This window comes from Lepidochelys kempii, chromosome 10 (assembly GCF_965140265.1).
Source record: "Lepidochelys kempii isolate rLepKem1 chromosome 10, rLepKem1.hap2, whole genome shotgun sequence".
NCBI lineage: Eukaryota > Metazoa > Chordata > Testudines > Cheloniidae > Lepidochelys > Lepidochelys kempii.
Window position 1 is genome coordinate 33,781,562 of NC_133265.1, and position 26,478 is coordinate 33,808,039.

A 26,478-nucleotide genomic window follows, 5' to 3' on the forward strand; every position below is an offset into this window, starting at 1 on the left:
CAAGGGAATTGAGTCTTGTGTATCACATTGCTTTCAACCCTTTTCTTCACACAAGGCCAGATTCTGATACTCTTTATGAATAGCAGCTTTCTCCACAAGGGGCCTTTTTACTTCCTAGGACTACCTGTAGTTTAAGTAACACCACAACATGTATAAGGGTATCACTAACTGGCACTTAATTACCCCAGAACAATACCTAAATGAACTAACTTTAACCAAATGTGTACAACTTCAAGCAGATTAGAACACAAGCAAAACACTTGGATTGGTACCAGATATAGCAAATGATAGATTTTCTTTTATTTTGCTGTCACTGCAGGGACTAGGCAACAGTATTTTAGCAAACAAGACAGAGATGACAGTGACACAGGCTACAGAAATTTGTTCCCAAATGAGGCCTCTGCAGGACAACGAAACATCCACAATACAGTATAATTTCCACACAAGATAAACTAGACTAAGGTGAAGACAAGCATGTTGCATATTTCAGTGGTTTTAATGCATATTACTTTTCAAGAATGCATAGGTTTTCCAGAGAGACAAGGTGGGTAAGGTAACATCTTTTACTGGACCAAATTCAGAGTCAAAGTTAAACTTACAAGAAACTCAAACTTACTACTTAATTTTTTTTTTTTAGCACTTCATATATCCAAAGCTCTGTACAGACATTAACTAATTGTCTCAAGGCCCTTGTGAGGCAAGTATTGTCATCTCCATCTACAGAAAGGTGAAGTAACTTGCCCAAAGACTATATACAGTGAATCAGTGAAATTCAGGATTAGATCTCAGAAACTTCTGACTCCTAACCTCATACTCAATCTTCCAGGGAACACTGCCTCAAAGCTTTTTAAGTATAGAAATTCACAATTAAGGTAGCTGATGCTTTCATCTTGTCCATTAGAAATGCCAGCCCACTCTCCCTTCCTTGAAGGTAAAATATCAAAAAAAGACCTGCCACATACACTGCTTTTATCAAGCATATCATAAATACACGCTGCTGATACTAAGTGTCATAATTTATCACCATCCTAACTTTTTCTGTTTTCATACAAGTGCTGTAATTTTATGATCTGGGTGTATTAAGTTAGCATATGGAGACAAACAAGCTGTGTGTGTAATGGCACTTGGAGAACTGGTTGCCATGAGGAATCACAGGGCCAGACACCATGAGATGCTGAGCTCCATCTGCAAAGTACTGAGCACCCTCACCAACTCCCAGAGTCAAGCCCTTAATGAAGGGTGGGGAATAATTTCTTTCATTATACTTTGTGTCTAGTCAGGTCCTCATGAAGATCTCACACACACTGAGTATGACTGAAGAAGGCTGTAAAGTAGTACACATATGGTTAAGATTCAGATATTCTAGATTTTTGGGGTCACTGATATAGTGAAAATTAAGGCTAGATAAGATAGTCTCAGTTTTTATTTTTCTCAGAGTATCATTTATGGGAGCATAGTTTAAGGCGCTTGGCTACTATAACTGTGAATTTCCATACTGTCAAAGGTTTGGGTTTCTTATAAATTTAACCTTAAATCTGAATTTCCTAGATTTTTTAACTTGCATATGGAAAGTAATAAAACCTCAAAGCACTGATACCTGCCTGCAACCTTAACTTCAATTCAACTAAAATTGTTATGTTTTGTGAGGGAATTTTCTTTGACTTTTTTAATAGCCTTCGCACAGGATTGGGAAGCAAGGGGAAAGGGATTTGGGATTTTCTGGTTTTTTTTTTTTAGGAGAGAGGGTGCAGGCTACCCGTCTGATGTCTGCAGCGGGAGAACAATTTTATTAAGATGATGTTGAAGTAAAAAGAAAACGGTACAGAGTTTAAGCATAGAAGTTTCTGGTTATCAGGGAATAAGGTACAGATTATCAAGTGGTGCGAAATTCGGTTTAGGAACGGGTGGCCTAAGGAATACATAATCTGCAATCTCCCCGATTGGGGGTAGAAGGTTAACGGGTCAAAGTACAGACATTGAGATATGGGGGTATGTTGTTCTAATGCACACTCCTAAAATCCTCAGGAGGGGAATCTGAATGCTGCAGATCTTAGCAGATACCCTGGAGTACGGCATTGCTGAGGTAAATGTATCAACCCTTAGCAAGCCTTTTAGGAGGTTTAATATGGGCTCTCATTCCCTGGAAGCTTCAGGAGGCCTATTGGCCTCCTCACGACAGGCCTTAGGCTATTAATCGCTCATTAGTCCTATCTAAGAGGCTTGTTGGAATCCTAGCCTTCCTCTTAGAAGAGGCTCAATGAGCCATCTATTGACTTCTAGAGCACCAAAGGAGATTCCCCCCAATCACTCCCCAGCCAAACCCTGCAATGCCTCTCCTGGCACCAGACCTCTCAAGGTCTCCAGGGGGCAAGGCTTTCTTCCTAAGGATTCGGGTATTCTGAAGAAGAGAAAGTATATGCATGCACGTGTGCATAGGCACATACACAGATGGATAGGGGAGGGGGAATGCAGCAGAGGAGGGACGTGCTCCCGTGACCGGCATTAGATTAATCCAATTAACTTCAACTGTCTTCTACTTTCCACTTGCAAACTAGGATCAAGAAGAAATTTTTTTAAAAAACATTTACATTCACAAAACACCTTGTCTGATTAACTTCAATTTTGGTGACAGAACTCTCATTTTCATTTGTATGTCTCCAGTGGTGACAACTCATAGGATTTTATATGTGTAATGGCATTTTATCACAGTAACATGACTGAAAAAGTTCCCACTCCAGCTTCCTAGTCATCCAAGGAGATCTCCAGCAAAAATGGGGAAAGAAAGACTTGACTGCTTGAAATTTCTAAATCAGACACATCCAGAGAATATTTTTAAGTTTACAAAAAGCAGTCTCAGCATGTGTTCCAGAAACAGAAAGTAGTTAGTATCAAACTTAACAAGCCCACCATTCCCACTATGGCACTACATACAATTAAAAGAGGCAATATAAAAAAGCAAAATAGGATTGCATTATTAAGAAAATCTTAAACTAACCTGAAGGTCCGGGGGGAAGAGGAGGAGATTGAGAAATGAAATACTGAAGAATAAATAAATCTTATGTCTGTTGTTACAGTTAGCACTACCACGCTAGAGCAGAGTGCTAATATCCTACCTAGGCTTACACCACTTCAACAATATTCCTTTTCTCTCTGTCTGCTATCAACTCATTCCCACAGAAGACCTACTCATGAGGTTAAAGAAACCTTCCTTTTACCACATCACCTCACAAACACCCATCTTGCCACTGAGAAGGTCCTGGACATAGGACAAGGGAAGAGAACAAGCAACCACTGGAGACTTCAATTCCTACTACAGAACTCTCTTAGAACTCCTGCTTAAAAATAAATCTCTCTAAAGCAGGACTGAGATACCCCACATATCTGTACAAAGCACTGCTGGTATGCTAAACTGGTATCAGTGCTGTTTCTTTATTCTGTTTTATTCATGTTCTTATGCCCACCTTACACTGTGGTACCCTGCCCCTGCAAAAAAGGTAATGAGGAGACAACACATGGCAGAAAATACGCATCATAATAGCTCTCAGCACCGCTATTATGAGGGAAAGGGACCATATCCAACACCCAGTGCATACAGGTATGATTTTGTTTTAAAAACCACATACATACACACTTTTATTTATGTTTGCATATATGTAAAGAGCAAGTAAGAAGATGTGAGATAGTTGCTGATCTATAACAAGAGAAGGGAGAAAAAAAACTTTATATATTTCACATTTTTGTCATTAAAGTAATTGTTCCATGAACAGGTTAGAGGGGGGCACAAGTGAATGGCTCTGGAGAAAATTTTATTGATTGGTACCATCTTTCACCTCTACATCCTAGTTTCAATCCAAACAACTTTAACTTGAAAACTAGTCCATTTTCAAAATTTAATTAAAAGCGGGTTCTATGCCTACTTGAGTCCCTGCCAAATTTTGTGCTCTAAAATAGTCACATTTCCTCATTTAACCTACTTCTTTTCTCTTTCACTGTTTATGCAAGTCTTTCATATTGCGACAGGTGAAACTGACTACACATGTAGTACTGTCAAAGGCACAACATACATTGAAAAAAACCCCAACGTTTTTCTTCTAATTCTTTTATAATAAGTTTAAGTAAAAAAAAATCAGAAAAATGTGATATTTAGGTTGATAACATCCCTTTAAAAGCCATTACCATCTAATCTCTGTTTGATAGGCTATGTATAAAATAGGTTAAATCCAACTCCTATATTGAGAGGGGTCCAGCTTAAGTGCCTCCACAAAATTTAACAGTAGCAATATAGCACAGAGAGGCAATGTTTCAGGCAAAAAACTCTTAAGCCATTTTAGGTCAATATTAATACCTTAAACTCTTAAAAGAAAACCACAGGCAGCCAGTACAGACCATGAAGCTCTTGTTGAATGTGCCCATAGCAGGATATTCTGGTTAACAAACAGGTTGCTGCTATTGCACTAGCTGTCAATTCTGAATGGATTTAATGTGTAACCCTGTGCACAGCACATTTTAGTAATCAAGACTGGAAGGGAGAAAGGCATGAATTAAAGAGGCATGGTCACTTTGGAAAGAAAAGATCGCTAGCTCCTAACCAGACACAAATGAAAAAAAAAAATCTTGGCTATCATGGACAAATGATCCTCCAGAGATAACAAAAGGGATTCTAATCAGACTCTTACAATGCAAACGTGTGTGACATACACAACGCACACACACAAACAGAGGGTCACAATTTTTTTTTACCATCTCTTCTTTATTACTTTTCCCCCAACCCAATAACATCACTTCTGTCTTATCTAGATAGAGCCTCAATCAATTTGCCCTTGTCCACAACCTCCTAGTCACCACCAGAAACTGTGAAAGGTACTGTAAGAGAGAGAGGAATCTATAGCTGAGTGTAATGAGCATATTGAAAATAATGCAACTGATGCTTCCTTACTAAACCTACTAACGGCCTTCTCTACTTGTGTGAAGGCAAAATGGAACCTCGAAGAAGACCACAGGACAGCAACTTCAAGGTAGAGCAATAACTGCTCTACACTCCACTTTGGAGGGAGGGATAGCTCAGTGGTTTGAGCATTGGCCTGCTAAACCCAGGGTTGTGAGCTCAATCCTTGAGGGGGCCATTTAGGGATCTGGGGCAAAAATTGGGGATTGGTCCTGCTTTGAGCAGGGGGTTGGACTAGACGACCTCCTGAGGTCCCTTCCAATCCTGATATTCTGTGATTCTATAATCTCCTCGGAAGATAACAAATTCACATAAGAGCAGCAGCATCAACTTTCACTGTCATGCACAAGTGTATGAATACCACATTGTGATCAGTGGTTCTGAAGGTAGCAGATAAACCTAATAAGACCAGCAAGGGGATTTAATCTTCATCCATTACTAGATCATCATCCATCAACACAAGGACAACTTTTGAACCATACCTAGCTCAGTACACAGTTTGACAACAATCAAGGAAACAGAGCTGTTTATCCACAACCTTTCCAATAAACTTTACCAGAAAGGCCAGAGTCAACGCAGGTCAGTAATGGGACAGTTTTTCCAATATCTGACTTTTTTAAAAGTATATTCTTGCCTATCCCTCTTTAAATGAAGATTAAAGATTTCAGTATCCTCACCTGTCAGTTGGGTCAACACTTTTTACCAGCATTAAGTAAAATAAAAAATCCCTGACCCAAACTCTGAGTAAAATAAGAAGCCCCCATTCTGCTTCAGTGCCTCTAACTGTGCCTTCAGAGCCTCCAACCACCTGTGTTACCACTTATTTCTCCCTCTAGCACCCCTTCCATCTACACTTCACATGTCATTACCTGAGCATCACATCTGTAAGGACAAATAACAATGTTCTCACCAAGAAAATGGGTAATATTTTCACCATAACAGCTGTCTGCCATATGTGATTTTACTTTGCCACTCTGCTCATCTATTATACCAACTCACTGTCACTCACTCACTCACTCTACTACCCCATTGTTTTGCACTACTCTCCTAACTTCCATATTCACTGGCCTGTCCATGATCCTTCTGACCTTACTTCTCACCTTTGTTACCACCAATAATCAACCTTCTTTCTTTCTCCATCATAGCCCACCCATATTGTTCCCACAAGTTCTGCCCCTTCATGTCCTCCACAAGCTCTTATGTACAATGAAGAAATATAAGAACTGGAAAAATCATGCTTAACCTAAACAATCTCAAATACTTTTTATTTTCTGCTACATTCCACTCCCTCGCTCATTTTATCTATTATCCAATTTCAACTGTAAACTCTGCAGGGCAAAGAATGCATCTGCACCACTCACATGACATTGTAGAAACAGAAAATGCTTGTGATGTATGCACTCACAATGGGGCAGAGTTTTAGATATCAGAAAAGATATATGTTCAAAGACAGATGCAGTTAAATCTACAATACTTCAATCATTTCTACATGAACTCTCAAGCATTCTTTATACAAAAAAAAAAAATCAAGGCTTTCTATCTAAAATGATCACCAAAGAAAAAGTAAATGTTAGACATCCATATCAACAATGAAAGATATTGGAGAGATCTATTTTTCCTCTGTTAATAGCAAGTTTGTATTTGTTGCATGTACCTGAACTTTTCTTAGAGCCACAAAGATCAGAGCATTTATCAGCTCAGTTAACCACCTTGAGTAGTTTTTTCCAACCCCAAGCTTTAACTCCACAACTGTAACAACTTGCTATCAAACTATACACACTGCTCAGTTTTCTTCTATGAATCCATGTCATTTCCCACCAAAATGCCTATTCAGGTAAATAACTAGCGTTAACTCACTTTTTTTTTTTTTTTTTACAGTGGTTAAAATACAACTTTCAGTACCAAAACCTCATAATTTTTATATATAAGCCTGCAAAAATACACATGCCTTATGTATGGCACATGAAGTTAATTAGGAAGATGTCACACTGTATTGAAACAAGAACATTTTGTTGAATAATGAAGACATTTAAGTTTACTTTCTATTATGAGACATTCCCTCAGGGGAGTTCTTAAGGAATTTTGAAGTCAGCAAATTTTGCAAGTTCTTTAGAAGTTCTTTCACACCCGTCATCCCTGCTTGAAGTGTCACATTCTGCAGTTTCTGTTATGTTGCTGAGTTCAAGCTTTTACTGGTAAATGTAAAACTTACTCAATTTGCCTAGGTCAGTAAAGCACACGTCAGTTAACAGGAAACCTTGTACATTCCGCCTCATTGAAGATTCATTACAAAATAAAGCACATACCTTTTAACTGGTCTGCTACCACACTCTGGCCAACTCGTTCGATCACCTTTCCATCCTCCATTTCGTAACGGTCATCCAAATATTTGGCAGTAGCTTCCGAAATATGGACCTTGCCAGCCACCCCTAGCTGCTCCATTAGATTGGCCAAGTTGACATCATTGGACCACACATCAAACTTAAACCTCCTCATCCCCAAAATGCCACAAAGGACTGTCCCAGTATGAACTCCAACTCTCATGTTCACCATTTCTGTTTTCTCTTGGCAAAACTGCTCAATGGCTTTAATCATACCCAAACCCATCTCAATGCAGCAATAGGCATGATCCGCTCGGGGCTCTGGGCATCCTGCTACACAATAATAACAGTCTCCCAAAGTACTTATCTTCTCACATTTGGTATCCTCACACAGACGGTCAAAGCGGCCAAACAGATCGTTCAACAGCCCCACCAATGCATGGGCAGATTTGTTTGCACTCATTTTAGTAAAGCCAACAATATCAGCAAACAAAATACTCACTTGTTCAATCTGCTGCATTTTAAAAGGACGGAATATAATGGGGGTTTTCTGTATGGAGGGTTTTTTCTTCCTGTTTTTGGGGCTTGAGGTGGAATGACGTTTGACTGAGTTCTCACTTTCATCATCCCCCTGTTTCATTAAGTCATCAGCTATTATTCTTGGCATCACAGAATGAATCATCCTCTCTTTCAGTGCTTTTTCCACTTCCAAATCTTTTCCATGCATGATTGATTGCCCCACTTTCAAGAATGTGCTCCTTGATCTGACTTCAGACATTATAAATAAATGAATACCAATAGCATGGATACAGATGTGAAGCAAGGCTTTACTCAGCAGTTCCCAGTAAATTACACTGGCTCCAAGGGGTGCGAAGCAGTCTTCATCACTGAAATGATAACCAATGGTTTCAAAAAGGACTGAGTAGGATAGTCCCAGAAACAAGCTTAAATACAAAGGTAAGTGCATTACTGTGTAGAGCAACAAGAGCACTTCAACACACATAGAAAAACTGCCTACTTGAGAAAGGCAAGTGTCCATGGCTCTCACAGGGAGAGTATGATTGGATGTGTCATCACTTCCTGAGATAGGTGTCAAACCTTGGAACTGTGGAGCCAGAGTCAAAATAAAAACGAGGAGGGTGAGGATCAGTGAGGTCCACACATAATGCTGGGCATAGGTCTTAGTGAAAGTGAACAGAAAAAATGCTACACATATTAAGAGGAAGCACAGAGCTGGCACCATGAAGACAATCAGTTTCTCTCTCATGTGGATTCCAAAATATAAACCCCAGAGGAGACAGGCCACACCTATGTAGAAAAGGGCATACCGAAACCTACGCTGGGTCTGCGGGAAGCATCTCTCCATACAGGCCTCTTCCAGATTGTTGGAGTCAAACTTGGGGTTCCACCACTTGGAGGAAGCTCTCTCAAAAAGCTGAGGCAGCTTCTTCTTGCGCAAACCTGCACCACTGCTTCCCCCTCCTCCTGTTGCTCTGCGGGCACCTCCGGACTCCCCAGAGCTGCTACAGCTGGAGGAGATACTGTACTTGCAATGCTTGGAAGAGGAACAACCCTGGTGCTGTTTGGGGTTGATTCTTACCATCACACTGTTACTGTCTCCACTGGAGTCGCAGCTCACCTCAGTGCTGTGGTGATGTAGTAACTGCTCGTGGGGTGGGGAAGCCATGTTGCCAGATTTTCTTAGGCGCTTTAGGAGATGGGTCCTTAGGACTTTAAAAACAATAAATAGAGTGATACTTTAACTTTCTGACTTGGGGCTTTTCCTAGGACAGTTGTTTTTAAATTCTTCGAGAAATCACTGCCTGTTTAAAGAAACAGCCAGGCAGGTCCACAAGTTTCAGTTACTCATCCTTCAAACAGAGCCAGACAAACAGGAGACTGGGACCTAGACAGGCCCACATATTCTAATATAAGGCTGTAGTAGATATGTCCAGCTGCCAGTCCACAAACTGGGGGCGATTTGTTCCAAGTTAGTTGCAGTTTTGCTGTCACTCCCCAGGTCCTTTCCAGTAAGTGCAGCTCACTGTCGGGAGAGTGACAAGCAGCCCCCCTCGGGAAAGGACCTCTTCCCCATCTTTTTTGCTGCTCACCGCAAAGGAAGAGGAAAAGCCCCGTGCCTCCCGAGGCCAGGCGTGTTAGCAGCGTGTGGCTCTCAGCGCGGCCGCACCATCCCCACTCCTGACGCTGACGCGGAGGAACAAGCCCGACTTGGCCCTGTCTGGCTCCCGCCCGCAGCCCGCCCTGCTCCGGCAGAGCCGAGGCGGTCCAGCGCTTGGTGCCGGGTTAGTTTCCTCGTCCCCAAAGTTCCCCCCGCGCTGGCAGCCTCGGGACGCCCAGGAGGCGCAGCCGCCACGCTGTGGTGCGGCAGCCGCCGGCCTGTGCTGCTCCCTGCCGCCCCCAGGGGCTGGCGCGGCCGTTCGCACTCGCCGGGGTGGGGGCTCCACTCCGACCGGTGGGGCCTTCGGCCTCGGAGCCGCCCCGCTCTCTCCTGACGGGCTCCCGGCGCGCAGGGACCGGCCGGGGGAAGGGGGGTCGGCCCCCGCAGTCCCGCTTCGGAGCGGCAGCCCCCTCAGCCACCGGCCGCCCGGCTCCACCAAGGCCAGGCGCAGGCGCCGCCGGCCGGGCTCACCACTTGGGGCGGCCGCCGCCTCCGCTCGTGTCCCTGGCGGCCCCGGCTCCCTGCTGGCGAGTTAATTCAATTACCCTCCCGGCGGGGAGGCGCCGTGGGCAAGGAGCTCCTCCAGGCGGCGCCGGGACCGGGGCTGCCGGCTCAGGCGCGGCCGAGGGAGCGCGGGTCCAAAGGGGTGCGGGTCGCCGCCGCCGCCGCCACCGTCTTCTGCCGCGGGCTGTCACTGAACGGGCTGAGGGCTCGCGCGGCGGCGCTCGTGCCCGTGCCACCCTCCCCCATGGCTAGAAGGCGGGCGGGCGCGCGCCCCAAAGACGGAGCAAGGGGGGGGCGAGCCCGGTCAGCGGGCGGTGCTGGCGCTAGTGCACGCGCCCGCCCCCAACCCGGGTCTCGCGCACCGCCGCCCTCGCCATCCGGGGCAGGGGCCGCTGGGCCCGGGCGGCGCCCCCAGGCTGGATGCCTGCCTGCCTCTCCTGGCGAAGCGCTTAGGCTGCGGCCCCCGGCCCAGACCCTCCGCCCCCTGTGCGCACAGCCTGCCGCAAACGAGGGGCGCCCTAGCCTCGCGGGTCCCGCCGGCCCTGCGGAGAGACTGGGCGAACTCCCGCCCGCTCAGTCCCACCGTGTCCGGCGGGGCGTGCGGAGCTCGGGTGAACGCACTGGGGTCCCTCCCGTGCCGGGGAGAGGCGCTTGGTCCTGCACAGCCCGGATGGTGAGGATAGGCCAGGAGGAAGAAATTCGGTTTGACCCTCAGATTCTAGGCTGTGTGCGCTGGGCAGTTAGAAAGCCATTTCCTTGGAAAGGAAGTGTGTTTGGTATAGTACCAGTCACAGACCCTCCACCGGGAAATCCAGGCTGCTATTTTTAGAGAGTAACATTTTGCTATAGAATCAATCTCTGAGGCACAGACCCGAGTTCTCTTCTTGGTTTAAACTTGCTGTGTGACCTTAAGCTAGTCATCTCCCTGGCCCGGATCCACAGATATGGCTAGGCTAGGCTCCTAACTTTCAGTAATTTCAATGGAAAGTATGAGTCTAAATGCCTTTCTGGAGCTGTGTTTCAGTTTCTTTGTCATTAAAATTGATACAATAAAATGCTCACCTACCTTCACAAGAGCATGGTGAGATTAATTAATTAATGTTTGTAAAGCTCCTCTTCCTAAAATGGTGACTGTTACACCATTGCAAAGTATTGCTATTTTATTTATTATGGGGGCATTCTGCAGCCTGAGTTCCCTTTTCTGTTACTCGGGCTACAACCACAAATCCTCATGCTACCTTATATACATATCTCAGTACTCCTAGCGGATTTTCTCCCACTAAAGAGAAAACAGTTGTCTTAGAACTAATAATTTATTCAACAAGAGAAAATAGATTTTATTTTTCTATTTTTAAAAATTGACTGTTCTAAGAGTGAATTTCTGCCTGACCGAGATAATAACCAGGATCTCACTCATTTTTTTAGGTGGGTTTCTCTGTCATTTTTCTTGCCTTAACCATGTTTTCCCTGTCATGTTTTCTGTTGTTTTTCTTTCTTTCTTTCTTTCTTTCTTCTCCTCTCTCTTCAGTGGAGGCTAGTGAAATATGAAAATGGGAAGGAAAATTTGATGCACAAAGGCAGCTCAGCAGACAAAGATATATCTGACTCAAATCAGACCAGGCAAAGCCTCCTCTACATCCTCCACCAACTCTTTTCCTTTCATTCACTTTCATGTCTATGACACTACTCCCCTCTCACCCTTTACCCTGATTCCTTCCTAATGATCTGTTCCCTTTCTCTTTTCAAAGGGACCCTGCCCCACTTCTTTCACAACCCCCATTTTCACTGTCTAGCTGCTCAGATTCCTACAGCTATGGAATTTTCTAGTACCAAGATTCCATCCCTTCTACTACTAATGGGACACCACTGAAAATAATGATCCTATCCTGTTAATCGTAGCTGGAACCCCAAGTCATCATACTATGTTACATAAATAACTACTTTATTAGCTGTATTTGTACCTGAACTTGTTTCACTCTCAATAGAATTTACTACCTTACAGATAATTTTTTGACAGGGAAAGAGATTGTATTTGCATAATTAAATGAAGTGTATAACAGCAAACAATTTCACTTTTCCATTTCCTCAGCACAGTGAGAGAATTAACTAGAAATTAACTTTTTTCATTTGCCCTTTCCCTTTCTTCAGCTCTTTAGAATGTAACTGACAGTGTCCTCGTCACACACACTCTACCATGAATTCTGTTATCTCTTCCTTCCTGATGGTTCACATTTTTCCCTCCCCACTGGCTTCTCTGCTGTTGTCACTGCATTTTCTTCATTTTTTTTCCTTTTCTTTCCAACTGTCCATTTTCCATCTGCTAGTCCCAACTATCACTCTCAAATCTCACTCCCAAAATGCCCAGCCCCACCTGCCATTCCCAACTGTCACTTCCAACCATCCTACTGTCATGCCTAACTTCTCAGTTCCCATTTCCCGCTCTCAAGCTGCCCAGTTCCTAACTGTTGTTCCCATATATCTAACATTCACAACTGTCATTTGCAGCTGCCTAGCATCCATCTGTTCCTCACAGTTGTCAATTTCCTACTGACCATTCCCCAGCTGTCCCCTTCCCAAATGGCCAATTCCATCTGTCAAGCCCTAATGGAACCTCCTTGTCCCAATATTCTGTCCCTGTTGCTGTTACAAGGATATCAAACAAAACATTCTCCTCATTGTTTGAGTAGCAAAGAATCGCTCTCCATGTGCGTTAATTATAATGAAGTCTTTGAAGATTAAGACAGCGAGTTTTATCTATTTCCTTTTAACTTGTTTAGCAATTGTGCAATAAAAGGATGTCACAATACTAAAATACAGTTTGCTAAAAAAAACTGCCCTTTCTGAGGCACTTATATACCATGACAGTCCACAATGAGCAATTAAGATGAAATGATTATTACTATTATAACTGGCCCTATTATTATAGATAATAGCTTCCGTGATCAATGTCTTATGATGAAGACTGGGAGTATCACTCTTATATAAGCCAAGTTATCAAGAAAGAAATCCCTCAGCTCAGGATGCAAGGGAACAATGTGGCTTTCAGAGTTTAACTGTTAATTGGTATATTTACTCAAACCCATGTGCTACCTTTAGAATTGTTTGTGTTCACATCTTTACCTCACACATGAAGGTAAATACCATTTATCATGGAACTCTCAAGCCATGGAGAAATCATGAAATTAAAAGCTAATGCAGAAACTTGGGGTAAAGCTCCTCCCCCCCAGAAAAGGTTCAGAAACTAGTGACATAGGGGTTTAAATATAAAATGTCTAATTTCCTACAGGATCTGATGGAAAACAGCTCCATTGGATGGGAATAGAAACTGAATTATTTTAAAAATACTATAAGATTTACGTTGTTGGAGAAATTAGGCGATTAGAACTTTGGGATGGAAGACATCCTGAAATTGAAACACTTTGTTAGTGGCAAGGGGCTATGCTTTGGGAGGGGTTCACATTTTGTGATAACTTTTCCAGTCTGCCCTGTAGATCCTTATTTAATTGCCAAATAGCTACTTTCAACCAAACATGGTGGGACAACTCAGCCAAGTTCAGGTATAGTAGTGGCAGCTTGGGAGAAATGGGGGGAAAGGAAGGTGATTTTGATGGGGCCAGAATTTCATACACTTTCTTTAGTTCATTGATAAAGCCCTGGTCTACACTAGGACTTTAGGTCGAATTTAGCAGCGTTAAATCGATGTAAACCTGCACCCGTCCACATGATGAAGCCCTTTATTTCGACTTAAAGGGCTCTTAAAATCGATTTCCTTACTCCACCCCGACAAGTGGATTAGCGCTTAAATCGGCCTTGCCGGGTCGAATTTGGGGTATTGTGGACACAATTTGAAGGTATTGGCCTCCGGGAGCTATCCCAGAGTGCTCCATTGTGACCGCTCTGGACAGCACTCTCAACTCAGATGCACTGGCCAGGTAGACAGGAAAAGAACCGCGAACTTTTGAATCTCATTTCCTGTTTGGCCAGCGTGGCAAGCTGCAGGTGACCATGCAGAGTTCATCAGCACAGGTGACCATGAGGGAGTCCCAGAATCGCAAAAGAGTTCCAGCATGGACTGAACGGGAGGTATGAGATCTGATTGCTGTATGGGGAGAGGAATCCGTGCTATCAGAACTCCGTTCCAGTTTTCGAAATGCCAAAACCTTTGTCAAAATCTCCCAGGGCATGAAGGACAGAGGACATAACAGGGACCTGAAGCAGTGCCGCGTGAAACTGAAGGAGCTGAGGCAAGCCTACCAGAAAACTGGAGAGGCGAATGGCCGCTCCGGGTCAGAGCCCCAAACATGCCGCTTCTATGATGAGCTGCATGCCATTTTAGGGGGTTCAGCCACCACTACCCCAGCCATGTTGTTTGACTCCTTCAATGGAGATGGAGGCAACACGGAAGCAGGTTTTGGGAACGAAGAAGATGATGATGATGAGGTTGTAGATAGCTCACAGCAAGCAAGCGGAGAAACCGGTTTTCCCAACAGCCAGGAACTGTTTCTCACCCTGGACCTGGAGCCAGTACCCCCCGAACCCACCCAAGGTTGCTTCCTGGACCCGGCAGGTGGAGAAGGGACCTCCAGTGAGTGTACCTTTTAAAATACTATACATGATTTAAAAGCAAGCATGTGAAAGGATTACTTTGCCCTGGCATTCGCGGCTCTCCTGGATGTACTCCCAAAGCCTTTGCAAAAGGTTTCTGGGGAGGGCAGCCTTATTGCGTCCTCCACGGTAGGACACTTTACCACTCCAGGCCAGTAACACGTACTCGGGAATCATTGTACAACAAAGCATTGCAGTGTATGTTTGCTGGCATTCAAACAACATCTGTTCTTTATCTCTCTGTGTTATCCTCAGGAGAGTGAGATATCATTCATGATCACCTGGTTGAAATAGGGTGCTTTTCTTCAGGGGACACTCAGAGGAGCCCGTTCCTGCTGGGCTGCTTACCTGTGGCTGAACAGAAATGTTCCCCGCTGTTAGCCGGGGGGAGGGGGTAGCCACACGGTAGGGGGAGGCAAAATGCAACCTTGTAACAAAAGCACATGTGCTATGTATGTAATGTTAACAGCAAGGTTTACCCTGAAAGACTGTAGCCACTGTTTTATAAAATGTGTCTTTAAATACCGCTGTCCCTTTTTTTTTTTTTCCTCCACCAGCTGCATGTGTTTCAATGATCACAGGATCTTCTCCTTCCCAGAGGCTAGTGAAGATTAGAAAGAAAAAACAACGCACTCGTGATGAAATGTTCTCTGAGCTCATGCTGTCCTCCCACACTGACAGAGCACAGACGAATGCGTGGAGGCAAATAATGTCAGAGTGCAGGAAAGCACAAAATGACCGGGAGGAGAGGTGGCGGGCTGAAGACAGGGCTGAAGCTCAAATGAGAGGAGGCAGGATTCAATGCTGAGGCTGCTGGAGGACCAAACCAGTATGCTCCAGTGTATGGTTGAGCTGCAGCAAAGGCAGCTGGAGCACAGACTGCCACTGCAGCCCCTCTGTAACCAACCGCCCTCCTCCCCAAGTTCCATAGCCTCCACACCCAGACGCCCAAGAACGCGGTGAGGGGGCCTCCGGCCAACCAGCCACTCCACAACAGAGGATTGCCCAAAAAAAAGAAGGCTGTCATTCAATAAATTTTAAAGTTGTAAACTTTTAAAGAGCTGTGCTTAAAGTGCTGTGTGGCATTTTCCTTCCCTCCTCCACCAGCCCTACTGGGCTACCTTGGTAGTCATCCCCCTGTTTGTGTGATGAATGAATAAAGAATGCATGAATGTGAAGCAACAATGACTTTATTGCCTCTGCAAGCAATGATTAAAGGGAGGAGGGGAGGGTGGTTAGCTTGCAGGGAAGTAGAGTAAACCAAGGGGCGGGGGGTTTCCATCAAGGAGAAACAAACAGAACTTTCACACCGTAGCCTGGCCAGTCATGAAACTGGTTTTCAAAGCTTCTCTGATGCGTACCGCGCCCTCCTGTGCTCTTCTAACCGCCCTGGTGTCTGGCTGCACCAGCAGCGAGGCAATTTGCCTCGACCTCCCACCCTGCCATAAATGTCTCCCCCTTACTCTCACAGATATTGTGGAGCACACAGCAAGCAGTAATAACCGTGGGAATATTGGTTTTGCTGAGGTCTAAGCGAGTCAGTAAACTGCGCCAGCGCGCCTTTAAACGTCCAAATGCACATTCTACCACCATTCTGCAATTGCTCAGCCTGTAGTTGAACAGCTCCTGACTACTGTCCAGGCTGCCTGTGTACGGCTTCATGAGCCATGGCATTAAGGGGTAGGCTGGGTCCCCAAGGATACATATAGGCATTTCAACATCCCCAACAGTTATTTTCTGGTCTGGGAATAAAGTCCCTTCCTGCAGCTTTTGAAACAGACCAGAGTTCCTGAAGATGCGAGCGTCATGTACCTTTCCCGGCCATCCCACGTTGATGTTGGTGAAACGTCCCTTGTGATCCACCAGAGCTTGCAGCACTATTGAAAAGTACTCCTTGCGGTTTATGTACTCACCGGCTTGGTGCTCCAGTGCCAAGATAGGGATATGGGTTCCGTCTATGGCCCCACCACAGTTAGGGAATCCCATTGCAGCAAAGCCATCCACTATGACCTGCACATTTCCCAGGGTCACTACCCTTGATATCAGCAGATCTTTGATTGCGTGGGCTACTTGCATCACAGCAGCTCCAACAGTAGATTTGCCCACTCCAAATTGATTCCCAACTGACCGGTAGCTGTCTGGCGTTGCAAGCTTCCACAGGGCTATCGCCACTCGCTTCTCAACTGTAAGGGCTGCTCTCATCTTGATATTCATGCACTTCAGGGCAGGGGACAGCAAGTCACAAAGTTCCATGAAAGTGCCCCTACGCATGCGAAAGTTTCGCAGCCACTGGGAATCGTCCCAGACCTGCAACACTATGCGGTCCCACCAGTCTGTGCTTGTTTCCCGAGCCCAGAATCAGCGTTCCACAGCATGAACCTGCCCCATTAGCACAATGATGCATGCATTGGCAGGGCCCATGCTTTCAGAGAAATCTGTGTCCATGTCCTGATCACTCACGTGACCGCGCTGACGTCGCCTCCTTGCCCGGTATCGCTTTGCCAGGTTCTGGTGCTGCATATACTGTTATATGCGTGTGGTGTTTAATGTGCTCCTAATTGCCAAAGTGAGCTGAGTGACCTCCATGCTTGCCTTGGTATGGCGTCCGCACAGAAAAAAGGCGCGGAACGATTGTCTGCCGTTGCTCTGACGGAGGGAGGGGAGACTGACAACATGGCTTACAGGGTTGGCTTCAGGGAGCTAAAATCAACAAAGGGGGTGGCTTTACATCAAGGAGTATTTCAGGCAGGACTTCACAGAGGGTTCCAATAAGAAATGGTGCACCTAAGTTATTGTTCTAATTGGAACAATGAGGTTAGTCTGGCCTCTGATTGATACATGGCTAGATTTACCTTGCTGCATCATCTTTGTGAGTGACTGCAGTATGACCTAGAGGAATGAGTCCCCTAGACAGGGGAGGGGGGGAAGCAAATGAGTACAAAACAAATCTGGTCTATTTCTTGTTTTGATCCACTCCATCTATCTTTTACATCTTTGGCTGGCAGCAGATGGTGCAGAAGGACTGCAAGCCATCCACATCTCATGGCTGCTCGGCAGAAGACGGTGCAATACGACTGCTAGTCATCCTCATCTCTTGCCTGCCCGGCAGAAGATGGTACAGTACGACTGCTAGCAATCCGTATTGCCTGCCTGCTCACCATAAGACGGTTCAATAGGACTGACTGCAGGACTAAAGAGAATGACCTGGTCAAGTCACTCCAAACTTAGTCCCCGCACCCATGTCTGTCCAGGCGCTCCCGGCCGACGTGGCCAGGAGCACCTCGGACATGACGATGACGGCTACCAGTCATATTGCACCAGACTGCTGTGTAGCAATGCAGTACCGCGTCTTCCAGCACCCAGGAGACATAGGGTGACGGTTACCTGAGCGGGCTCCATGCTTGCCGTGGTATGGCGTCTGCACAGGTAACTCAGGAAAAAAGGCGCGAAACGATTGTCTGCCCTTGCTTTCACGGAGGGAGGGAGGGAGGGAATGGGGGCCTGACGATATGTACCCAGAACCACCCGCAACAATGTTTTAGCCCCATCAGGCATTGGGATCTCAACCCAGAATTCCAATGGACAGCGGAGACTGCGGGAACTGTGGGATAGCCATCCACAGTGCAACACTCCGGAAGTCGACGCTAGCCTTGGTACTGTGGAAGCACTCCGCCGAGTTACTGCACTTAATGCACTTAGAGCACTTTCTGTGGGGACACACACACTCAAATATATAAAACCGATTTCTAAAAAAACGACTTCTATAAATTTGACCTGATTTTGTAGTGTAGACATACCCTAAGAAACAGTTGGTGATAAATAAAATGCTGGTCATTCCTGATGTAGTAAAGGATGAGGACTCTGATTTTGATTTTGTGTGTATTACTTAAAACTTGTTTGGATGACACTGTTGGACTAATCATGGTGCAGTTATCTACAGCTGGGTATTCAGTGCCCCATGAACCAAAGGGACCTAGAAAGGAGGCAGTGTGCCCTTACTGGCTGAATCCAGCCATAAGTGTAGGAGGTCTCCCAGCCCATATCTAGAACTGAGAGAGCTTTTCTGTCTTCTGTGTGAGTCCTGGGCTGGGGGTTAGGATGGGACTTGTTTTAGTTTACCAAGTATCCACCAAAGTGCCTGGGTGAGCTGATTACATTCTTCAGTTGTGCTGCAGTGACGTCACAAAGGTTAATTGTACTCACTGACCTTAATTTTTCATAGAGATGATATTCTGAGACAGGTCTGGATTTCCTGTCCACCATGACAACCACCGAATTTTCCCAGGTAGTTGTAGACTCAAGCCCTAAAATACAACTGCATTTTCTCCAATCCCTCAGACAGAGACAAACACCTACAAGATCTTTATCAAGCATTCTTAAAACTACAATACCCACCTGGGGAAGTGAGGAAACAGATTGACAGAGCGAGACGGGTACCCAGAAGTCGCCTACTACAGGACAGGCGCAACAAGGAAAATAACAGAAAACCACTGGCCATCACTTCCAGCCCCCAGCTAAAGCCTCTCCAGCACATCATCAACGATCTACAATCTATCCTGGAAAACGATCCCTCACTCTCACAGACCTTGGGAGGCAGGCCAGTCCTCGCTTACAGACAGCCCCCCAACCTGACACACCACACCACAGAAACACTAATCCAGGAACCAATCCCTGTAACAAACCACGTTGCCTACTCTGTCCCCATATCTACTCTAGTGACACCATCACAGGATCCAACCCCATCAGCCAGACCATCAGGGTCTCATTCACCTGCACATTTACTAATGTGATATATGCCATCATGTGCCAGCAGTGTCCCTCTGCCATGTACATTGGCCAAACCGGACAGTCTCTATGTAAAAGAATAAATGGACACAAATCAGACATCAGGAATGATAATGTACAAAAGCCAGTAGGAGAACAATTCAATCTCCCTGGACATTCAGTGACAGATTTAAAAGTAGCCATCCTTCAACAAAAAAACTTCAAAAACAGTCTTCAAAGAGAAACTTCAGAGCTACAATTCATTTGCAAATTTAACACCATTAATTTGGGCTTGAATAGGGACTGGGAGTGGCTGGCTCACTACAAAAGCCATTTTCCCTCTCTTGGTATTGACACCTCATCAATTATTGGGAGTGGACCACATCCACCATGACTGAATTGGCCTTGTCAACATTGGTTCTCCACTTGTAAGGTAACTCCCTTCTCTTCATGTGCCTGTATATTTATGCCTGTATTTGCAATTTTCACTCCATGCATCTGAAGAAGTGGGTTTTTTACCCACAAAAGCTTATACCCAAATAAATCTGTTAGTCTTTAAGGTTCCACTGGACTCCTCGTTGTTTTTGCAGAGTATTGGACGCTATACCTGTATCACGGACCAACTATTACCTCCTGAGCTAGGGCACATCTGTCCTATTGGGACAAGAGATTTGTGTTGATCTGTCCTCGGAGGCTAATGCAACCGGAGGATTTTCAGAGGGCTTTCAGAGAGAACGTTGTTCCGATAAAGCCCGTTTTCTTGAGATTTTGGTAATATTATTCTATTGATCTCCATCAGTACGGTAGTCCCGAGGCTTCCTGTTCCCCAGCCTTGGCACACTAGTTTAAAGATGACCTGCCGCAAATGAAATGAGACTGAAGACCCTCATTTGTTCTGAAATACCCCAAATCTGTTGACCTTATTGGCATACTAAAAAGTTCATCTGTTTGTTTTGGCTTTTGGGGAAGGCTCTTGGGTATGAATGGTATGATATATGTTTTGCTGATTTGAATTACTAGTTGGTTAAAATAATTTAATTTTTATAGGTTCAGAGATTCTAAGGCCAGAAGGGACCATTGTAATCATCTATTCTGACCTTCTCTCTAACACGAGCCATACAGCACTTTCCCAGAATAAATCCCTAGAGCATGTATTTTAGAAAAATATCCAATATTGATTTAAAAATTTCCAGTGCCGGAGAATCCACCACGACTCTTGGGAAATTGTTCCAAAGGTTAATTACTCTCACTATTAAAAATATATCCCATATTTTCAGTCTGAAATTGTCTAGCTTCAACTTTCTGCCATTAAATCCTTTTATACCTTTCTGTGCTAGATTGAAGAGTCTGTAATCAAATATTTGTTTCTCCATGTAGGTACTTATAAATTGTGATCGTCACTGCTTAACCTTTTATTTGTTAAGCTAAATAGATGGAGCTCCTTTCATGTTTCATATAGGGCAGGTTTTCTAATCCTTTAATCATTCTCGTGGCTCTTCCCTGAACCCTCTCCAATTTATCAACATCCTCGTTGACTTTTGGGCACCACATTTAGACACAGTATTCCAGCAGTAGTTGCACCAATAACAAACAGAGGTAAAATAACACCTCTGCTCCTATTTAAGATTCTACTGTTTCTGCCTCCAAGGATCACAACCCTTTTGGCCACAGCATCATCTTGGGAACTCATGTTCAGCTGATTATCCACCAGGACTCCCAAGTCTTTTTCAGAGTCACTGCTTCCCAGGATAGAGTCACACATCTTGTAAGTATAGGAAAAAAGACTGTAGACCAGATATATACATTTACATGTAGTCATTTAAAAACACATATTGTTTGATTGGGCCACGCTTACCAAGCAATCCAGATCACACTACCAGTGACCTGTCCTATTCATTATTTACTACTCCCCCAATTTTAGTCTGCAAACTTTATTGCTGATGATTTTATGTTGTTTTCTTCTAGGCCTTTGAAAAAAGGTTAAATAGTGTAAGGCCAAGAACTAATCTCTGTGGAACCTTACTGGAAACATACCCACACAATGATGAATCTCTGTTTACAGTTACACTTTGAGACCTATCAGGTTGCCAGCTTTTAATTCATTTAATGTGTGCCATATTAATTTTATATTGTTCTAATTTTTTAATCAGAATGTTGTGTGGTACCAAGTCAAACACCTTACAGAAGTCCAAGTATATTATACCAACATTACCTTTAATCAAGCAAACTTGTGATCTCATAAATGTCAAGTCAGTTTGACAGGATCAATATTCCATGTTGGTGTGATGCTTCCTGAGGTTGCCCAGGGGTCACCTCGCTACCATCTGCCCTTAACATAAGGAAGACTTGCATCAGCGTGCGCAGCACATTTCATTAGGGTGTGCACCCAGGGATTTTATTTTTTTTTAAAGGCGAACATTTATTGAATACTCAATCATAAAGGACATTATTTTTATTCATCAAACAAACTAAAGAAACTAAAACTTAACTAAACTTAATTTTTTTTAAATTAACTCAACTTTACTTAAAAAATGACACACAAAATACCAATTTTTTGCTGTAGTGATAACCAGGTTTATACAAAGATACAGTCAATTTTCATGGTCTTTATCTTTAACCAGATAATGAGCTAACCCAAATTGACCAAAACAGATTAAGGTTTCTTCATCTTCCTGTCCTAGGGAATGAGACATTGCTCACCAGGTGTTATGGACCTAAATTCCTCAATCACATCATTGTAATTAACTGACGAAGCCAATTCTTGTTCAATGTACAAAATCATGAGTGAGTCAAGGCACTGTTGGGGCATTGTACTTCTTAGTTTGTTTTTTACGTGTGCTAGTTTCGAAAAGGCTCTTTCACATGAACTGCTTGTAACAGGTAAGACCGCAAAGCATTGAATAGATTTGTAAAAGGCCTGGAACATGGAAGACCAATCTGATTCCTTTAGCCAATCAAGCCACTCTCTGGTGGTGTTCGTAGTGCTACCTTTAGGAATAGATCCATCATAACCCCAAAGCAATCTGACTTCAGTTTCCAACTTATCCAAGGACACTTTAAATTTGTTGGCAATGATTCTCATATCGTCCCTGCCAATGTCTAAGCTCAGCAGTTTTCCCATTGCAGTCACAATTTTACAAGTCTCCTGTTCAAATCGCTGGTCAGTGCCAGTAATCATTGAGTCTAGGAGTGGGTAAAATGAAGTTATTGTCTCCTGTTCCTCTTTGGCATCAAAGTGATGCTGGGACTCAAATGTGTCATCAATACGAGTGGATGGTTTTCTCTTCTTACCTGGGGGAATCGATATATCATTCTCTACACACATTTTCACACTGTCATTGAAAATAGATTGAAAATATTCTGGGCCACTTCTCATCGCAGCCAAGGAGTTACGCAAGCTTTTCACCCCTGTCATTACAGTAAGTAAGTTGAGATTTGGAGCTTCAAGAGCCTTACTCACTTTTACCACCATCTGGAGAATAGGGTGCATCATGAGAAGGGCAAAGATGAACTTGAGTGAATTTAGTTCGTGGATAAGGCCCCTGGCTTTTATTTTAGTGTCAGCAAGGCGAGTTGTTTTGATAATCTCTTGTAAAGCTTGTAAAATGATGGAGTAGTTTTGTTTTACAGCAGCCACTGCTTCTGCTCTGCATCCCCATCTTGTGTTTGATAGTGACTTCAAAGTATTCAACTGGGATCCTACTTCTTGTGAAATCTTCTCCATTACTGCATGTCGCACAGGACTCCCCTCCATGAAGGCATAAAGAGTCTGAATAACATCAAAAAAATCAAAGACAGTTCTGTTTTGTTTACTTGAAGTGCATGCATCTACTAGGATGAGGTTCAAACAATGTGCATAGCAGTGTACATAGAGTATTTCAGTTTCTTTCTTTACATTTCATTTGAACTCCTGCAGTACATCCAGACATAGTAGATGCACCATCAAAACAGAAATCACTGATGACCAGTCAATTTTAAGAATGCCAAGGATGTCATTTAACTGGTCAAAAATAGACTGAGCATCAACTGTTAATAGTCTCTGAACAGACACAAAATGTTCAACTGGACTATGTTTTTCATTGTCAAAATACCGCACCACAATCTGTTCATGGCGTCCACAGTCAGTAGTGTCGTTGGCAATTATTGAGACCATTTGAGTGAAGACACAATCTTTTGTTGCACAATGTTGTGCAAGGCCACAATTCAATCATTTGGGATGCGGTTACTCAGAGAGGTAGCGTTTCGAGGAGATTGTTGCACATGCTTTGCCATTACGGGATCATATATTTGGAGCATGTTGACAAGATTTAGAACTAAACCTTTCTCAAAAGTGTCAGCTTTTTCATTGTGACCCCTGAATGGTCTCCCACCTTTGGCCAAACACAGAACAATGTCAAGCAATCGCTCCATTACACTTCGGTTATGGCACCGTTCTTCTTCTTGTTTAGACAGATAAGCCTGCTTGCCCTCATCCAACAATACATCAATAGGTTTCCCTTCATTAAAACTTGACCATGAAGAACACATGAGATTTTGACAGTTGGTGGTTTTTAAAACATTCATTAGCCCTATGCCAGTTTCTGAATCCCTTATCAATAAATGCTGGATCAGTGTGACCTTTGTTTGCTGCATCATTAGAGGAGAAGAAACGGCAGTAAAAGCAAAATGCTGCGACCTTTGATGGGCTATATTCTAACCACCTATACTTTTCATACCAATCGGACTGAAAACTTTTTTGTTTATTCCCTATTTTACTTCTAGGAAACGTGCTCAATCTAGGCTGATAGGGACCTCTAGATAATCGAGACCAGCGTTCTAATCTATTTTTTGGAATATCACAGACCGGGTCATCAGATGGAATGTTTGATGGCTTTGAATAGGAACTACACTGACCTGAACTAAGAGACAAAGTCTGTTTCTGTTGGTCATAATAAGTTTATTGCATGCAGTGGATATTGGTGGAGGCATTATCTTCATGTAAGTTCTTAAGCGAGGAGTCCGAGGTATTTGCACTACTATCAGCACATTCATTATAATTCAGTTTGTCTGCTCCTTTTCTTAACAACGAACCGATCCATATTTTAAAATTAAAAGGGGGTATCATACGATTGAATTAAAACAAACCACAGGCTTGTTATGCTATTTCAGTAGAATACACATGACTAAGATTACAAACACTGTAGACACTGCACTAGGCAAGCCTGACTCGGCAGCTTATATAGGTCAAAGAATTTTCTAGAATAGTAGTCAGAGGGGGAGGGGAGGACCAATGGTAATGCGGAGCCACATAGTGGGACGCATGCTGCGAGCGAACGCAGGCTTTCTATACATTTCTACAACATCTATATTATGCAATTCGGCGCTTATTGCATAATACAACAATCCATACTTTAAAACTAAAAGAGCGTATCATGCGATTAAATTAAAACAAAAAGCCACTTTTTTTGAGACATTAGGGCAGGGGTGGGCAAAGGTTTTGGCCCAAGGGCCACATCGGGGTTCCAAAACTATGGAGGGCTGGGTAGGGAAGGCTGTGCCTCCCCAAATAGCCTGGCCCCCACCCCCTATTCACCCCCTCCCACTTCCTGCCCCCCTCAGAACCCCTGACCCATCCAACCCCCCCGTTCCTTGTCCCCTCTAAAGCCCCTTTCAGAATGCGGCCCTGCAAACATGCGTGGAGGACTCAGGAGGAGCAGGGGCAGCCATGCAGTTGGAGAGAAGTGGCGGTTTCCCCTTCAAATCGCCACTTCTCTCCAGCCGGCTGCGCAACCGCCATGTGCTCCTCCTGAGTCCTCTGGCCGGCGTTCGCAGCGCTCCCGCCACCTGCACCTCCTGCCTGCTCCCCTGAGGCTGCAGGTGAGCCTCCCTCCCTGCTCTCCCCTGCCCCCGCAGTGCAGGCCCACCCCCACGGGGGTGCGCCGGTGCTGAGCTGCCCTGGGGACCCCTGTTGTTGGGAGGCCCCATGCGAGGGCACCCTGTGTTTACTGGTAAATCCGCCCCTGAGCCGTGCCGCCAGCCGGAGCCAGTCACACCACTCGGAGCGCTGGTGGCATGGCAAGCTGAGGCTGCAGGGGAGGGGGGAAAAGTAGGGGAGGGGCCGGGGGCTAGCTTCCCCGGCTGGGAACTCAAGGGCTGGGCAGGATGGTCCCATGGGCCAGATGTGGCCCGCAGGCCATAGTTTGCCCACCTCTGCATTAGGGTGTGCCTGGGCACACCCAGCACACCCCGTACGCATGCCTCTGAAGACTTGTCTGTACCTGCCAGGGGTCAGCTTCCTGATTCCACCAGCTCCTGGCAACACAATCACTCCCCTCTCAGCCTACACAGGCTCCACTGTCACTAGCAACAGACACACTCCAACCCATGTGCCCTCCAAGGAGCCGCCTGCAGAGTCCAGCCCCTGATTCATTGCATGCTAACAGAATTCCCAGATCCTCTGTACCCAAAGGAACAGTAGATGACAGCTTACTAGTTACAGCAGAGAACACAGCTCTGCTTGACACATAGCACTAGATTTGTTTCCTATATAGAAAGCAAGTATACGTTTATTTAACAAAGAACAGAGATTCAAATGATAGCAAGCAGAAATATTGAAAACAAATGGGTTACATATAAAACAAAATCATAACATGCATTCTGTAGCTTAACTTACTTATCAAGATGCCCTCTTATCTAATGAGGTACTGGTTAGCAAAAGTCCTTCTCACAGCATTTTTCAACAAGGATGGCTGAGACTCACCTTTTTTGAGACCAAACCCACTGGCTGCTTATGTCCCCAGATGAAGGATTCCTACGCATCTCTCTGCACTGCGAGATATATTAGACCAGTCCTTTGTTCTTCACCTGTGAACAGGGTCCCCTGTCCCTCTGTTTACCTCTTCCTGTTAATTTCTTCTCCTGATGTCCCCAGAATGTCTTCCTTAGGACTTAACTAAGTATGCAAATAGACTTCCATCGAAAGATACACAATATACAGTGGTCAGCCAGGGAGATAAGTGTCTCTTACCTGTTGTCTGATGGAACCTGGGTCACCTGCCTTTAACGTCAAGGCTTTAAAAACAATTTCCTATAGATATATGCATATCAACTTACCTATTATCTGCACATACATTTCATAAAGATTATGAAGACAAGTGTGACACAGGCTTGTAATAGACTTT

General features: G+C 44.5%; 2 protein-coding genes across 4 annotated transcripts in view; one reads left to right on the forward strand and one right to left on the reverse strand.

Annotated features, from left to right (window-relative positions):
• ADCY9 (adenylate cyclase 9) overlaps positions 1-10,202 on the reverse strand; it is a 196,374-nt gene extending 186,172 nt beyond the window's left edge. For both annotated transcript variants that reach the window (XM_073362784.1, XM_073362783.1), the window contains exon 1: positions 7,252-10,202. In XM_073362784.1, the coding sequence (XP_073218885.1) occupies positions 7,252-8,953 (1,702 nt within the window). In that variant the 5' untranslated portion in view covers positions 8,954-10,202. The remainder of the gene's footprint in view (positions 1-7,251) is intronic.
• On the forward strand, positions 9,477-15,569 carry LOC140918425 (uncharacterized). Of its 2 annotated transcripts, none has more exons than XR_012161184.1 (2): positions 9,477-9,569; positions 15,112-15,569. XR_012161184.1 is itself a non-coding variant. In XM_073362785.1 (2 exons), exons 1-2 carry the CDS (start codon positions 14,132-14,134, stop codon positions 15,360-15,362), a joined length of 654 nt encoding a protein of 217 aa, XP_073218886.1. In that variant the 5' UTR covers positions 13,895-14,131; the 3' UTR covers positions 15,363-15,569. The 2 variants fall into 2 exon arrangements, 1 of the variants encoding a protein (XP_073218886.1); XM_073362785.1 differs by lacking the exon at positions 9,477-9,569 and adding an exon at positions 13,895-14,534.
• The last annotated feature ends 10,909 nt before the right edge of the window (positions 15,570-26,478 follow it).